Genomic DNA, 16,927 nt, shown 5'->3' with positions numbered 1-16,927 from the left:
CTACTCGAAATGAGCCGTTTTACGGCTACCGGTCGCTATTTAGCATACTCTATGAACGTTTGTGCATGTGTTAGCCTGAAATAACAATGAATATTGAATTAGCTGGCTTTAAAGAGAATGGCAGTAAATGTGTTAACAACAATCTGCTATACAAGGCAAAATTCGACCTTCATTTTCCATGAAAAAACAGGTTTTCTCACTCGGTTGATGATGTGTATATTTAACGCTGGTAGTATTCCTAAGACAGTGTATACAATTGTACGGCGGTATACAGTACAGCGAGGATTTATCTGTTCATTGTGTTGGGTGTTTGTGCGTAGCCATGACTTGCTGCAAATCGCCAAGAAGCTTATTTGATGGCACCGGTACTGTGCAGCTGTGGCTATACCGCGTCGACTATAGCCTGATTCCGGTTGCAGTTTGATGAACATTCGCTAGTCAACAAATAGAAGATAACAATTTAGAGAAAAAAACTTTTGTCCTTCTCTGACGCTCATTTTCACGCCGACATTGACCATTAGGCTCGTATTACATGTGGTCGCACTGTTGCTGGTTGCAAATGACGACTCACGAACAAGATCAAGATAAGTCTATACACTCTACGAGTAGAGTAGATCTGTCATGATTGCACGTCTTGGGAAAAAAGTGGCTGTCCAAGATCCATAGCCTTTTACGATCGGCAAAGGTATTAGAGTAAAAACCACTCGTGGCGTAAGCTTGTATTTGATGCAGCGGCAAATTCAAACATATGAACTTGTTAATTTCGATTTTACCAAACACCAACTCAACTGTTCGTCAACCGTATTGCATAATTATTATGTGCTGATTTTCTTATTATAATATTCAACTTTGATCAGAAGAGATACAATTCGTATTTCCCGATCAAATTTTTTCACATAGTTCTTTAAAAAAGCCAGACCGGCCATGGGGATCTAAGAAGCATCTGTCTTTTCTCAATAAAGTTTTTCGGCTACTACGATGGACCAATATAGACACCTACGAGTAGATCATAAACAGGCACCAATATTTCCGGGTGTCAGCTTTCACAAGTAAATCTTATCAACATGACAAATACAAAAGGGAATGTGAAAGAAAAAGGTAGTTTGCAAAGCTTTGTTTCTGCATCAAAATCAAAAACTCCCTAATACAAAAAAGTTAAAACAGGAATAAAATTCAGTTAAAAATTATCCCCGGTTAAGAATATCCAGATCAACGTAAGGACTACCGCCCGAGCCAATCACAACTTCTGTTTCTCGAACGAAATTCCCGGCCTGGCACCCACGCTTAAAATTCTGATATATTTCTCGTAGTTTTGGTTCAATGTAGCCCGGCAAAGGACGGATATATGGATCACTGGACCAGCAAGCATTCATTAAGTTCCAGCACTCATCGTCAAAATAAGGCAAACGTTCCGGTCTGATTCCTAAACAACAGCCAAGAGTAATTACACTCCACCAGAAAAAAAGTGGACAGTACCACTCCGTAATTCCATGTCTGTCACAGAGCGTGCAACAGGTAAATCGCTGTCATTCGGTGACTAACCTTTCCGCACCGACGTTTTTAACATGTCTTTAGACATGGATGGCTCAAACACGGCCGGCAACTTAACCGAACCAGAGCAGAGAAACCAAAAAAGAATACCGAAGGCGTAGATATCCACACAATGGTCATACTTTACTCCAGTAAAAATTTCTGGAGCCATGTGAATCTGCAGACAACATATAAAATAAAGTGTATGTTATTCAATGGTCTCTTCATAACGCCCATTTTTGGTGGAGCACACAAATATTTTTCTAATGTCACTCAGTTATCCATCGCAGCATGTCGCAACCCTAATCCTTCGCTAAACTAGATTTTTCTTAATAACTCAACAAAACTTACAGGTGTACCGACAATTGATCCAGACAACAATGCTTCCGGCTTGCAAAATCCCAAGTCTGACAATTTAGCGCGATAGCTTTTATCCAGCTAGAATAATCAATTCCCCAGTTTTACATATGCGAGTACCAAGACTTCTGTGCCAAGCTTTGAACTGTTACTAATTTACTGTTCGGTACCATTCTGTCAACAAAACCGAGATACGCGACAGCTTCGTAAATTATAGTACTGTACTCACAAGAACATTTTTTAGCTTTATATCTCGATGGACTAGTCCCTGACTGTGGAGAAACCGGATGCCTTCTATAACCTAAAGGAAAGAAGATATTAACTGTTAGCATTAACAAAAGTAAGACCGGAGTTTTACATCAACAGCCACTTGGAGACGGGTTCCCCAAGGGATGCCGCTTTTTAAAGCAGCATGGAGATCGCGTGGCAATCGTTCCATAAGGAACAAAACCGCCGGCCCCATACTGGCACCCCCATCGCCGTAGGAATAGTCAATGACACTCCCATACAAAGGAACAATGCGAGGATGGGGAGGAATACATCTGTAAAAATATAGGCAGTTTGTTCCAAATGCTATACGAAGTCGGAATACACCGCTCTATAAATCGTGACTTACTTAGCACAGAACTAAAAAATAAAATTTAAAAAAAGGCAGAAAATATGGTGCAGTAACAGCTAAAAGTGAATCAAATAATTGTAGCAAATAAGAACAACGCATGCTTTTCTTACTACCTTGTGTAATAAAATTCCATAGCCAAGTCGTTCCAGTGTTTATCATCCGGAGGTACAACTGATTTAACCGCGCACGGTGCATAGCCAGCCCAGGATTCGCATGCATATACGACACCATACTGGCCTCGACCGATTTCCCGGCCTAATTTGGGCATGCCGTGGCAAATCAAATCCTTGGCGGAAGCGCTTTCCAGGGCCAACTTGGACACCTTAGGTGCATGGAGTCGCCGAACTTTCAACCGTTTCTGCTCCATTTTTTCCAACCTATCGGCGTGCTTACACTCCAGCTGTCGTATGGATAACAAAAACAATTCATGCGCATGTCGCAAACGCTCCCGGAACTGCGAACAAATGTTTTTTGCTAATTTCGTCGACGACAAGGAGGTCATCATTTCAAGGGCAACTGTCCGTTTCCAGGAACTGTCTACTTTATCACTGGAACTCCAACGCAAACTCTGGACGAATGTCCGCAGCTTCTCATAAAACATATGGCTCACCGATGAACTTGTGGCAGCATTCAGCTGTATCTGATAAGCAGCGTTGAAAATCTGTTTAAGCGCATGAGCGGCCGAAGGAAGGCTGCTTTCGTTTGTTAACTCCAGGCTTTCCAGGCAGCGACATAAAGTCCCTGAATTACACCACAATGAATTAACACATGTAATCTTTTCATTTCATTAAGCGAGATTTTTCGCACCCACAAAACTTTCCCGCAGGCAATTGACCGAGCCAATTAGCTTGCCAGCCACAGCAGAATTAATCCGCGCAAGTACAAGGTCACGGATTTCTTCCATACAGCTTTGCAGATCTTTCATATTGTGCACTGCATCCTGACTTTCAATAATCTCCACGTCTAAAAAGTACTGGTTTAACCTTACCATATTTTCTTCAACAAATGAACAACGTATAACTTGCGTACGGTGAAATTTGTACGATTCCGCTTCATCCAGGAGCGAATCTTTGATCGAATCAACAGTTTCTTGTATGATTAATTCAATCTCTTCTTGTTTACGGTTAGCAATCGCGCTCATGGTCTCGTACAATTCCAACTCTTTCGTGCGAACGTAACTTAATCGTCGCGGAGTAATCAAGACATCACGGGCAATATCGAAAGCGAATATTGTGAATTGAGCTAGCACCCGTTCTGCAAACAAATTGTCAGTATTGTAGTCGATTTAAGCAAAGTTCTGATCGTAATAACAGAACATACAAAATCAAGTACGTATATATTACTTGAAGCAGCCGCTAAATAAATACTGTATTTCCAGCTGCATTTGCAAAAAAAATTGGCATAGTGCTACAATACAAGTGGAAGAAAGTTTCTCAATCACATAATAATTCTGCAAAAATATTAACCACATCAAACAGATCTGCTTTTATCTTGTACTGTAAACAACGGCCGTAAATACTATAAATCCCGAATCCGACAGTCAACCGCCTTTGCTTACCATGAATATTATACAAATTTGTTGCGGCTTCCAGCAAACGCGAAAGAAGAACGCGACGGGCAAAGGAAGCAATGGTCGTAAGGGACAACGCACCATAAATTAATTCATTTTCGCTTCCAAATCCTTCCTGGTATTTCTCTGCCCGTCCATCAATCGGAAAAGAGAGAAAGCCACCACTCACCAGTTGCTCAAAAATCTGACCACTGATGCGATTCGGAACAACATCCGGGCTAACCGAGGCACTGCAAGGCGAGAAAACTCTCTAACTTAACGTGTACAGACAAACGAAAACCAAGCAAGATTATGGCGCCCGGTAATTCGCAGACGTACACTAGGGTATACTCTTAAGTAAGCAGCCTAATGAAACTTGCAAACACTCACTTGGGCGGATCCCCATCGGGACATACATAAAGGATAGGCGAAGTGGGAGCGAAAGCCTTTTGTTCGGCAAGCAACCCGAGATCCTACAAAAGAGCAGGCTCAAAAATCCCGTAAAAAGCTTCCTTAGCATTAGACACAAGTATAAAGTTTTACGATCAACACTTCGACACTGTATTAAAGCCCCTCAGCATAATTTCGCTGGAAAACCGCACGCATGCTTTTATAATTTTGGCGGTTTGCCAGACTATTTCCACTACCTGACAGAAGCAAACAAACATTAATCAAAGCAACGACTAGCAATGTGAATCATATCTATCGAAAAGCATGCCAAACATTTCCACCGACATGTGAAAACAACTTTGTACCAACGTAAAAGTTTCAAAAATAAAAAATGTTGCAAATATCAATTCACATAAATGGAACCGAAAAAACAAAATTCTGTGTAGAATTTGTTTAACTAACTTCGTCAGAAAGCATACGCCCAGCAAGAACACAGACGAACACCGGCAAGGCTCCTTCCAAACACTTCTGGTATATTGGCTCCAGACCACTAGTATGTTGACTAGGTGAAACAATGATGCGCCATCCTGACATTAACAATTCATGGCTAAGGCTAATCTCCAGAACTGCATTTCCGGCTGCTGAATCCGTAGTCGTACTCTGTAATGAATGCAAAAAAACGCGTATTAAACGATAAAATATTCTAGCTTGGACGCTTCTTAATATTGGGGCTAGCAGTTTACCATTAGCATAAGGTCATCAATTGGCACAAGACTTTTCGTGTTCTTTCGAGACAGCACAGGATCCACCACCTCAAAGTTTTCGGCAGTGGACAAACTGAAGCTTCTGTTCATGCCATACACAATTCGCAACATCCGCCAACCGTTCGCCGATTCTTGCAGCTGGACCGGCAACACCGCTTGTCCTAAAAGTGAATTGACCATGGCCAATTTGGCAGCGTAATCCTGTCCCACAATAACGATGGTTGGCACATTTTCGATCACAGATTGCACCAGCTGTTCTTCCGATCGTACAATGGCAACGTTTGCCAAAAATTCTGTGAATAATGCGTATGACTGTGAGTGACAAAGAGCAACAAACGCAGAAAAATCAGTCAAATTCTCATTTCCCAACGCCGGAAGCAGTTTTCATACCTGATTCAAAGCTACCACTGTATGTCAGTTCCTTCAGAGCCAATTTTGTGTCACGATAATTCTGCCGTAGAAGTTTGCAGATTTGGGAGTATTTACGAATCTCATGCGATAGAGACATCTCGGAGTGTTGATTTTTCTTCAAAACTGTTATAACATTGCTTCGCCTTTCTGCATTAAATCTTTCAAGGATAGCCGGATATTCTATTTGAAACAAAAGAAAAAGGCATTTAATAAAGACATTACATTACCATTGATACAGTATCAGGTGACAACAAATGACAATCAAGTGCACAATTGTGGCGGCTTCATAAACAGAGCCAGGGGTACCAATTAATACAGGCATCTTGCAAAAACGATAAATTCAACAAAAAGCAAACAGCTTCCTGTAATTTACAAAGCTCCCAAATAAAGAAAACTAAAGGAAGGGCGAAATCGAAGCAGAGAAACACTAATTAGACTATAATACATTTGAACACCGGACACATTTACAAACACCATAGTTTTGGAAATTAATATCAAATGATTTGTGAATATTTTCGAACATTTTTAAAACAAGAGGACGTTCCTAAAAGTCGTAATCAAAAGTGAAATGAATCCGATTATGTCAACCCAAGCTTAGCTGAAACAAAAGTGAAATGTTCATACATACCAGTGAAAAGGAAAATTGCTGTAATACTAATTAAAAAAAGAATATATATATATATCAAATTTGTACGAAACAGAGATTGAACACCATAATTATTAACAATTTGACACACAGACGATAGCAAATTGATCTCCGTCCAACAGGTGGTTTAGGCACTTTGACTTGGGACAAACATTTTTTCCTTAGCACAAAGGCCAGAGCCTCATAGTAGATACTGACAGCACATACACTCCGAGTGATTACTGTTTAAGTTCCCTTTTGACGAACTCTTTAGGCGTTCGAAAAAACTCGAACTCACCCAAGAAAGGCATGGGTGTCGTGGATCACATGCAGGCAAGGTGTCCGTGCAAGGCTTCCTGCTGGGCCGTTCTTAGACAAAACCATGTTTACAGTTTGATAAAACAGCAGCAGAATAACTGCAGTAAATCGCAATAATGTGAAAAAATCTGAAACGCTTATTCTGACTGGCGACTGCAGAGGCAATAAAATCAAAAAGAAGTAATTAATCACAACTTTTGAATTCGCATAATTAAACTTCAAAGCTCCGCGTTAAACATATACAATTTTGCAAGCTTGAAAAGCCTTAAAAAAATATTGGAGGCCTTAGAAAGTTCAGTACGAGACTGTACGAGTACTGCTCGCTATATCGCAAATTTTACGGCGTCGAAAAAGAAAAACTGCGTGAGGAAAAACGTACGTCGATTGCCACACGGATGTAGCGGATGTACCGTACGTACGTGCTCAAAATTCTTTAAACGTACACAACTAGTACTGTACTCATACTTGAAAGTTTAAAATTATACAGTAATATTATTATTTTTAATGCGCATAATAAAATCGCCCACTTGATTAATTATTCGGCAATAATTTTTATGTTAATTTAGTACGCACTATACAAAAGAGTCTTTTACTATAGTTTAATACTGACCAGAGTACTGACTGGGGCCTGCTAGCATTTTTATAGAATACGAGTACGTAAACTGCAGTATAAAATACGTATTTTATCATGTACTACGGTCTACGGGTACCTAAAGCGTACGCGAAATGAAGTCGTACCTGTGCCTGCGCAGCAAATAGGCGTATCGTGAACCGTCAAAAAATCGCCAGTAGCGATCGCCAAATAACAGATCGAAGGATCCCGTTTGTCATTGTGTGATCTCCACTGTGCTTGACCAAAACAGCCAGGTTTTTGTGGTGTTTGATACGCCTGCATTTGGAATAGCTGATTGTCCATTCAATCCGCAAATCATGGCGACATATGGAGAAACAGTAACGGAGGAAGACAAGGTTAGGACGCTGTTTCCACCACCTGATAATATTATGATGGAACCTTTCTGGGACCCTATACTGTTTATTAGTACTCACTGCTCGTCGTGCTCGATGCACATTGCCTCGGATTAACGTTGTGTTTTGGTCTGTAGGTGAATATAGTGTCGAGGTTTTTACTTCACGCACCTCCCGGAGAATTCAACGAAGTCTTCAACGGTAATGTCGTATTCAAGGTTGAAACATGACAGCATCTTCAGTTTCTTCTGTTTTGATTTCGCTAATCGACAATGGTCTCGTTAGATGTCAGGACTCTTCTCAACGATGATACCCTGTTGAAAGAAAAATTGTCGGGGTATGTTGAAATCACGAAACGTGCAGAGGTTTACCGAAATAACGGCCTGTAGATTGTATTCATGTATTATTAGTTTGTCTTCGCAAAGCTGGTATTACTTTTTATAAGTATACGCTTATACAGTTTCCCCAGATTTAATTTATTAACCAACCTCTGGTTGCAGCGGTTTTCAGTATTTTTTTGCGTAAATTTTCTATTTTTTACAGGACATTTGCGCAGTACAATAAAGACCAGTTTACACCCGTACGTCTGGAAGGAGTTGATGAAGCGGTATGTGAAAGTATTAGCAGCGCTGCTTTATTTTTGGATTGGAGCTACATATGTGTGAACTAAAGTTACTAAACAATATAAGCTCGTGCTGAACAGGTTATTATCAGTGAACACAATGATCTCGGACGCCACCGGTTCTACGACCCGCGATCCAAGCGCTCATTCCGTTTTGATCATTTGCGCAAAGAAGCCAGCGATATCCAGCAGCAGGAGATCGGTGATGCGCGGGTGGAGTCCTGGCGGTCAGCATTCGAGTCGCATTTTAGCAGCTATGTGGACAATTATTATAAACATGGCGTATGTACCGTTTTTGCCAAAGCCGACGGTGGACAGTTTACAGTGGTCGTGGCCATCGAAGATCATCAGTTCCAGCCCAAGAATTACTGGTGCTGCTCAAATTATTTCTGCTCGTGGGGCTGGATTGTTTAATTATTAATCGACATTTTTACTACACAGGAACGGTAGATGGAGATCGCAGTGGTCGCTGACATTTTCACCAGGCTCAGACAGCAGTGTTGAACTGCGTGGCATAATTAAAGTGCAGGTAAGAATGCAACTTTTACTACGATTTAAGGCATTCCTGAAGTACTGCCTTGCGCGCCAGGTTTCGGTACTCCTTTTAAGAATTAACCAAAATATTGTTTACCCCTATACACTTTACCTGTAGAAGTAATGATTGTGTGGTAATGTGGTATGATTTAGTGGAATGCAGAAATTCGTATTCGAAAACTTTTTGTATTCTCTCCTATGTATAACTTACGAGGGAGATACCCGAACACGTCCGCGTCAGATCAGCATACACTTGGTACCATCAGAATCCTTAGAATTTCAGCTATTTTCTTCGAGAATCAAAACACCCCCAGATAAAGAACTCGAGTTTAGGGATCTCTGAGAAGCCAGCATAGATATGATGGCTGACTTCCATCGAAACGTCAGCAGGCGCCATACGCATTGTCCAGCCTAGATGCGCCATGTGTTACGCATAGTCTGGCTGCAATCTGTTGATTCTGTACGTATTGGTTTTGTTGACGGCTGTCTCACCTATTTTGCCCTATCGCGCGCACAGCATCCGCGGTTGCATTGATCTCTATGCAGCTAGTCGATGCTGCTGCGCTTAATGAGTTAAAAAACTGCGATAGCTATCGATAAAGCGCTATTTAACTTCTCGCTGAAAGACGGTTGCGCAATCTCGCATCCGTACAGACGCGCCGTATATGTATGGCGTCTGCTGACGTTTCGATGGAAATCAGCCATCTTATCTGTGTTGGCTTCTCAGGGATCCCTAAACTCGAGTTCTTTATCTGGGGGTATTTTGATTATCAAAGAAAATAGCTGAAATTCTAAGGATTCTAATGGTACCAACTGTATGCTGATCTGACGCGGACGTGTTCGGGTATCTCCCTCGTAAGTATATGTACGAGTATAGAAGTCTTTGTTAGTGTGCAGTATATTGTCGTGTGAATGTTGTTGGCTGCTGCATATGCTTCAAAATGCAGAGATTTTTAATTAGCGTTCATGAACTAGGTGCATTATTATGAGGATGGAAACGTACAGCTGGTGAGCTCCAAAGAAATCAAGGATGAAGTGACAATTACCGTATGTACTTTGACTGATGATCTCGCGCTAGCTTACCTTTCAAGGCACGGGGTCGCTTGTGAAATGATATAGAAGAAGTAATTGCCTGGCTATACCTTTTCAGAATGAAACGGAAACAGCGAAAAACGTTTGCCAGATAGTTCTGGATGCGGAAAACGATTATCAGATGGGAGTTTCAGAGAATTATAACACGATGTCGGAAACCACCTTCAAAGCCCTGCGTCGACAATTGCCACTTACGAGAACGAAAATTGACTGGTCTAAAATTACTGGTTACCGGCTTGCAAATGAAATTGGAGGCAAAGGGAGTTAATATGCAACTGATCGACACATTTATGGCGAAATAGTAGGAAATACTATAGTTAACTATGTAAGTACGCTACGATTGTAGTCCGACCGAAATCGGTTTCTTTTGATTGCAATGCTTGTCGTTTGTTTCAGTTTTATATGTTTTTTATGTATTAATGTAATTGATGCTTTTGTACTGCACCGATAACTACAGATATTTTCGCCTTGGATTGATTCTGTTTACTTTTTAGTTATCTGGTGCGCTGGTATTTCCCGTACCGATTTGTGAAATAAATTCTGCAGAAATGCGATTCTGACTGCCTTATCTACTGGCTTTCCTGCTCTAGATTCTATAGAGTAGGTTCCGATTTTGCGGAGGCAGTATGTGCATACTGCCAGCGTCGAATTTCAGGGTAGCAGCATGTTGTAGTGAAGCGAGTAGTTGAATGCTTGGTTGCGAAATAGAACTTTTTATTTTTGCAACATTCTGGTTTTTTCACTGAGCTTTTAATTTAAAAACGAATAGTGCCTACTACACGCGAAGCGTTGGGAAATTTAATGCAGCTTTAACCGAAGAGTCAAAGACATGCAGGAATTATTATCAGGGTTTTGCCAGATACGTAATTACAATACTGATTAAATGCAGAAAAGGATATTGCGCGATAATATAGTACGTAGGTACTAGGTACACGATAGGTACAAATTTCGCCTTCTGCCCTGAATAATGCACTGCCGCACTTTTCCGATGAAAGTGAACTAGATAAAGCGTGGAAGAATCAGTCAAAACAACAATTTCGTATGGAAGATGAGTGCTCTTAATGCGAAAGTGTAAATTATTAGGAATTATTTTTAAATATTATGATTTTGACCAATCAAGTACACCGGTTCTCTCGAGCGCTCCGCCCAAACCTTGACGTCTGGCGCCACCTGATTACAACGTGTTGGGCCACTTCAACCATTGATAAATCATGCCGTCTGGTAGTGTTCTGCTGTTTACTCAGCGACGGTAGACAAGTTTCAAAAGATAGACCAAGAGAATTCCAAAGGAATCAGATTTTCTCAAGATAGTTATGCCTTCATGCTAGAGTGTTCATAGGAAATGTGCGATTTCGACTTTCTCCACATCTTCCAGTTAATCGTTTGCTCTCTTTCCTTATCGTGCACGATCGCGCGAAACTGTGGTTCATCGTGCATAAACAAGGTTGGAATATCTCAGTATCGTTGGTCTTAATTGGAAAGCCGAGCGAAACTAGAGATAAAAGGGATACCAGGCACGGGATTTGTTGGATAGTTCTCACAAAGTTTGGAGACTGAATCTAAGGTATCTAAAAGGGCTCGGAAAACCATGCAGTCGGACGTCTTTTCACTTCACCAGATGGAAGCCATCAAAGTCAAAGTTACGGTAAGAGTCGTAAACGATGCAGCAGATCTAGACTGCTTTAATTCCATGTATTTAGAAATACGTATAATTAGTCGACTCGTTAGTATTGGCAGTGAGTGTTAAAGTGGTCTTAATTTTATTTTCGTTTAGTGGCATTTTTTTAAATAGTGGGTTCAAACAGATTAACAGTATGATTGGCACAATTATTTTCTACTTACTGCAAGTGCTTACAGATAGAACGAGGAATTAAGTGATCTGTGAGCACGAGTGAATGTTTTGGTCTTTGCTTTGCAGCCTTTGTTTAAGTGATTTTGAAAAAAATTACTCTTCGCAATTTCATTCGTCCATTTTGTACAAAAACACAAGTGTACAATTACTTACAATTATGCATACATTTCTGTACATAAAAGTATGTATAAGTTTTTGTGATTGCGCCTTCTGTTTTGTGTTAACTGTTACTGCTGGCTGCATTACCGCAGTGCTCTTTTGCTTTGCAAGATAACAATGGTGCTCATCAGGCGGAAAAACCATTAGATTCACCAAGACGCCATTGGCACTCAACATTCATTTCCGTTCTTAACTTTAGCTCGTTTATCTTGTTTACCGGATCATAAAATGGTTAAGATGGCAAACATTTTTGATTGCCTATCGGTTTCGAACGACATGAAAGTGCACAGCGATAACCTTTTATCGGCTAAATTGTTGTTCTGTAAAAATAATATGGTGTCGGCATGGCACTCTGTGAACCGGCAACGGCATTCATTTTATTTGACCTCTTTAAGTTTTCGCTGCATGTTGCCAAATTATAACTCATCGGTTCATCTACCGAGACAGACAACAACATTAAGCTAAAATAAATGCGCAGAATACTTAGTTAAGTAAATTGTGTGAAATGCTGAAGGCAAAAAGCCGAACTTTGTGTGCACATTGTGCAAATTATTTCTGCCCCGTAATTTTGGCGGTTTGCGGTATTATGGGATGGATGTGCGGTAGTTGAGTGTTATTAATTTATAACGTAGTTTATATATTGCGTTCCTGTAGCGGTCGTTGCATTTTTGGTTTTTCCTACTTCACAAAACTTAACACTTGGTCACAGAGATTTAGTGATTTTTGGTGCTGGAGAGCCAGCAAATGCAGTCGAGCCATTTTCCGGTAGGTAATTGTTTCGGCTCTTTTTTCTCTTGTTTTAGCCTTGTCTAGGCCCTCACGTAGATCAGCGCCCGGATTGCATGTTTCCATTACACCAAAACTTTTTGACTGCATACGCAAAATTAAGTGAGTACAGTCACAAATCGACTGTCAAGAAACTGTTGCCACGGATCAGGTGAATTGTTGTTTCTCTGGGGTAGGGGGTTGCTTTTCAGATTGTTGTGAGTCTATAGTTACACGCTATGCGGCTGATAAAAGTTAAAGCCGCAGATCAAATTTAAAGATCTTCAGAGAAAAAAATTAGCCTAGCGCATTTGCCCAAATCTGTTCAGATTTTATGCCCCAAATTTTATACTTGTTAAGGTTGTTTTTAGGTTCGTAACTACGAGTACTATTTATGGAAGGCTGTTATTGCTTAGTATGCCGTTTTTGAAAGAACTAACCGAATAGAGCGATCGCAAAGTACGGCTGTGTTTTTTTGTAGAAAAACTGCGGACGTAAATGCCCACGTGCTCGGTTAACAAAATGTATTTCCGGGGTGTTTACTACCTCTATTAATTATCTGCCTGTTGGGGAAAACTGAAACACAACTCACCCGCGGGAACTGTTATAATTATTCGCTACCACTCTCTTTACTAGGCTGCTGAGCGAGCAGTGTTATTTCGTGTGGCGTACAATACAAACACAGTAACTTCCAACAACTGTACACATTATGTTACCTGTTAAGCTGATCATTATTTATTTATTGCTTGTTTTGCAACATTTTCAATGTGTGAACTTGTGTGAATTGTGCAGAAATAATTACGTACGCTTTTCCTATCTAGACACCCTATCGTATCTGCATAGGTTGATTGTTCGCTTTGTAGAAATGTGACGGTGTGAAGGATCCAGTTTACAAAAAATTCTGCATTGATCCCCGTATCACTTCTTTCGATATCCTGCGAAAATTATTGGCTAAAGCATTGGAGATCAAAAGGTACGGAAATAATGTAATGAATTTTTCTGTTAACTTTATACCTGACCCAATACCAATTATAATGCTGTTTGCAGCGATTTTACAATCAGCTATCAAGCGCGCGATGAATGTAACAGGCCAACTTATTTATCGCTTCTATCTGACTGGGATCTCGATGCAGCACTGTTAAGCTATGCGGATCCTTGTCTGCGTTTGAAGGTTGATGTGCAGCCATTTGTGGACGGTATGAAAGTGTCCTTATTAATCTCCGTAACACTTTGAACCTTGCTCTCAATGCGCTTTTTATCGAGCCAGTTGTTCCGCATAGGTTTTGATGACTGGGACATTATCCGTCCTCTAGATCTACCCGAACCAGGCAGCACAGTTCGTCCTCCAGCAACGCGTGGCGCGTCTTTCCGTGAACGCTTGTCGTCCTTGGGCCGTCCTATGGAGATTAGTCCAAAAGGCCTTAAACTTAACGGCAAGCGATCCCGATGAGGAAGCGCGGTCACCAAAGGCCCCCATGACCGATTCCGGAGTATCGGAATTTTCTTGACTCCGCCGGGCGTCTGGTACGTCCCATGGATCTTCGGCGATCGGTATATTTGGGAGGTGTGGACCAGCATGTCAGAAAATATGTCTGGCGGCTGATTTTGAATGTATTCCCGGATAATCTCACTGGGCAGGAACGGCTGGATTATATGAAGAGAAAATCGAAGGAATATTACGATTTACGAGAGAAATGTCAGAAATCCATAAGGGATGATCAGCTTCCACACATTTCTATCAGTAATCTGGTAAAGAAGGATGTCTTACGAACGGACAGATCACAAAAGTTCTATGCGGGATCGGATGATAATAAAAACATTGTTGCTTTGTATCATATTTTGACGACATACGCATTGACCCATCCATCTGTTTCGTACTGTCAAGGGATGAGTGATCTGGCATCACCGCTTCTCTATGTCATGCGTGATGAAGCTCACGCTTACATCTGTTTCTGTGGCTTAATGAAACGAATGAAGAAAAATTTCCGACGAGACAGCGAGAGCATGATGATAAAGTTTGAGCATTTGCGTCGATTGCTGAATTATTACGATCCAGAATTTGGTGCATATCTTGCTGAGAACGACTCGGATGATCTGCTGTTTTGTTATCGGTGGCTGTTGGTTGAAATGAAACGAGAGTTCGGTTTTGAGGATTCACTGCGAGCCTTGGAGGTCATCTGGAGCTCGCTGCCGCCTGATCCACCTCAGGGTGAAATCGACCTGGCCGAGCCGCAAATTGAAGATAATGTGTTTTGTGATTGTGAATATTCAAATCGTTCCCGGTTTCACCAGTACGGGTGTTCTTCGAAATTCTCATCGGGAAGAGGAAGTGCTCATCCCAGCAAAACTGGAAGTGAGAATGGTGACACTGAGAGAGACGATTTATCTTCGGGCGACTCAGAGGAGTTAGTGTTGCTGCAGAACTCCCTTACCGAGCGAATGGGAAAGGAATTCGAATATTTGGGTGTAAAATCGAAATCCCCACATTGCTCCGGTTCACATAGTCGGGGATCCACGGCGTCTCCTTCACCGCGATCACTATCCATGTTGAGCATGGACGAGACGTTAACGGACTCGAAGATCGACTCTCTGCGCTCACTATCTCCAGCCGTTACTCCCGGCGATATTGTTGAGGGATTGTGTGTGACAGATTTATATCGGAATGGGGATAGTTCACGAGCTTGGCCCCAAAGTATTATGGACTCAGGCATCACCGATACATCCTCCAATGAACTGAAAAACTCTTCCGATCTTCCGCCACCGGATAAGCTTGGTGATGGGAACCCGTTTCTCCTGTTTGTGTGTCTTACGATATTGTTACACAATCGGAATCACTTGTTGGCTAACAAAACGCAGCATCATTTCGAGTTGGCCATGTATTTTGATCGCATGATTAAAAAATACAACCTCGTAAAGATTTTGGCGGATGCGCGGAAAATGTTTGGAGATTATTTGAAGCTGCAGCATCTACAGCAGCAGCAGCGGGCCATTGAGAACAGCTCAGAGGAGACGCACAGTTCTTTCTAAGGGTACTCAAGAGTAGTTGTACGGTGTTTTCATTTTGGCATTGGTTACAGGTGTTATCTGTTTTGTTAATTAATGGGTTGTTGAAGTATAGCCGACTCGGTTTGGCTGCACTACCGTAATTGACAGTGGTTGGTGATCTTTTTGCGTATTTTGTACTGAGATATTTTTATACAGCAGTTGGTTTATTTGGTTTTTATATACGTGTACATGCATGACTCAGGTCTGTGATTTTGGGATTTTGAACGTAATTATTATTACGAAATTCTAACCGCGCTGAATATTTTGAAGTTTCCCGTGACTTTTATTAATAAATTGGACGATAGCGCTGTGGCTTTGACGAATCGCTTGTCGCGACTGATTGCAAAAAGGTTCGTAGGACAATCACCGCATTTGTCTCAATGTTTGGTGTTATCGAATGCCGGGTAGATAATATTTAGTTGGTGATTTATTAATGCGGAGGTGACGAAATTCGACCATTGGACGATAATATTGTCCGTTGCATGATACAACTAGGTTGAATGATTGCGAATCACAATCCTGAAGTACTTTGGTTGCATGAGCTGGTAATTCGGAAAGTTTTAATTGGTTGTTTTGCAGAAGTCTGAATTGATAGAAGTGGATTTATATCAGTAGATTTATGATTGCAATTGACGAGATCTAAAGGTATAGCTACTGAATAGAGTTTACAAATTGTTTCGCTCAGATAATTTTTTGCCTGGCACACAAAAATGCTTCTCACTGCCGTACGGTAATTTTCACTGAACACTTGAAATAAAAGATAGAAGTACCCATTGACCCAAACAAATAACGCCAAGAAAATAACGAGGTCGAAATAAACCATGTATGCGAAGTTTCAATAAATCATTCTTCACATAATCATGTGAAAGCATGGCTGTTATGAAATTGTGTTTATAAAAGCCATTTTCAGAGAGATTTTGTAAGCTAATACAGAAGATTTTGGTCCACAGTGTTACTGCAGACAGCTCAGAAATATCACAGACACAAAACAAAATTTAAAAACCGTTTTTTCATCGGAATATAAAATATATTGTGAGTGTTTTCAAAATTGATCAGGTGAAAGACTTCATCTACAGTATATAGTAATTATACAATATGGTTAATGTTAATGGAGCAATACTGTAATAGAATTAACCTCCAACGTGCCGTACAGAACCTTGACCTTTTCGCGCGTTAACATTATTGACGCATACGCGTAGTTGTTGTGAGAAAACAATTTTCAGTGTTACCATGCTGCGGCACGTATGCTCCTGGAAAGATACTGTACGTCTCGCACTGATTATTCGTAATGCAGCACCCGAATGTTGCAAATTTGCAACCATCACTTCC

At 41.0% G+C, this 16,927-nt stretch overlaps 3 protein-coding genes across 4 annotated transcripts; 2 read left to right on the top strand and 1 right to left on the bottom strand.

The window, feature by feature from the left end:
- Window positions 1-1,036: 1,036 nt before the first annotated feature.
- LOC129591178 (dual serine/threonine and tyrosine protein kinase-like) lies at window positions 1,037-6,891 on the bottom strand. 2 transcript variants are annotated; one of them, XM_055486730.1, is made up of 14 exons: window positions 6,544-6,891; window positions 5,600-5,800; window positions 5,189-5,502; window positions 4,908-5,105; window positions 4,446-4,528; window positions 4,065-4,306; window positions 3,536-3,760; window positions 3,314-3,469; window positions 2,620-3,247; window positions 2,246-2,429; window positions 2,117-2,188; window positions 1,882-1,968; window positions 1,543-1,708; window positions 1,037-1,423 (listed from the first exon to the last, which is right to left on the bottom strand). In XM_055486730.1, the coding sequence occupies exons 1-14, from the start codon at window positions 6,554-6,556 to the stop codon at window positions 1,185-1,187; spliced, it is 2,808 nt and encodes a 935-aa protein (XP_055342705.1). In that variant the 5' UTR covers window positions 6,557-6,891; the 3' UTR covers window positions 1,037-1,184. The 2 variants fall into 2 exon arrangements, with proteins under 2 accessions (XP_055342705.1, XP_055342706.1); XM_055486731.1 differs by lacking the exon at window positions 6,544-6,891 and adding an exon at window positions 6,249-6,405.
- A 415-nt stretch (window positions 6,892-7,306) lies between these two features.
- On the top strand, window positions 7,307-10,337 carry LOC129591251 (F-actin-capping protein subunit alpha-like). Its single transcript, XM_055486837.1, has 8 exons — window positions 7,307-7,532; window positions 7,667-7,730; window positions 7,815-7,866; window positions 8,073-8,136; window positions 8,233-8,522; window positions 8,593-8,680; window positions 9,661-9,732; window positions 9,836-10,337. The coding sequence occupies exons 1-8, from the start codon at window positions 7,494-7,496 to the stop codon at window positions 10,043-10,045; spliced, it is 879 nt and encodes a 292-aa protein (XP_055342812.1). The 5' UTR covers window positions 7,307-7,493; the 3' UTR covers window positions 10,046-10,337.
- A 502-nt stretch (window positions 10,338-10,839) lies between these two features.
- LOC129591298 (TBC1 domain family member 25-like) lies at window positions 10,840-15,911 on the top strand. Its single transcript, XM_055486901.1, is given in 6 exon segments — window positions 10,840-11,422; window positions 13,417-13,526; window positions 13,601-13,749; window positions 13,834-13,958; window positions 13,960-14,037; window positions 14,039-15,911. Coding segments are annotated over 6 exon segments (2,061 nt in total). The 5' UTR covers window positions 10,840-11,365; the 3' UTR covers window positions 15,581-15,911.
- Window positions 15,912-16,927: the final 1,016 nt, after the last annotated feature.

This window comes from Paramacrobiotus metropolitanus, unplaced genomic scaffold (assembly GCF_019649055.1).
Source record: "Paramacrobiotus metropolitanus isolate TYO unplaced genomic scaffold, Prichtersi_v1.0 Parri_scaffold0000045, whole genome shotgun sequence".
NCBI classification, from domain to species: domain Eukaryota; kingdom Metazoa; phylum Tardigrada; class Eutardigrada; order Parachela; family Macrobiotidae; genus Paramacrobiotus; species Paramacrobiotus metropolitanus.
This window is presented reverse-complemented; position numbering and strand designations above follow the sequence as displayed.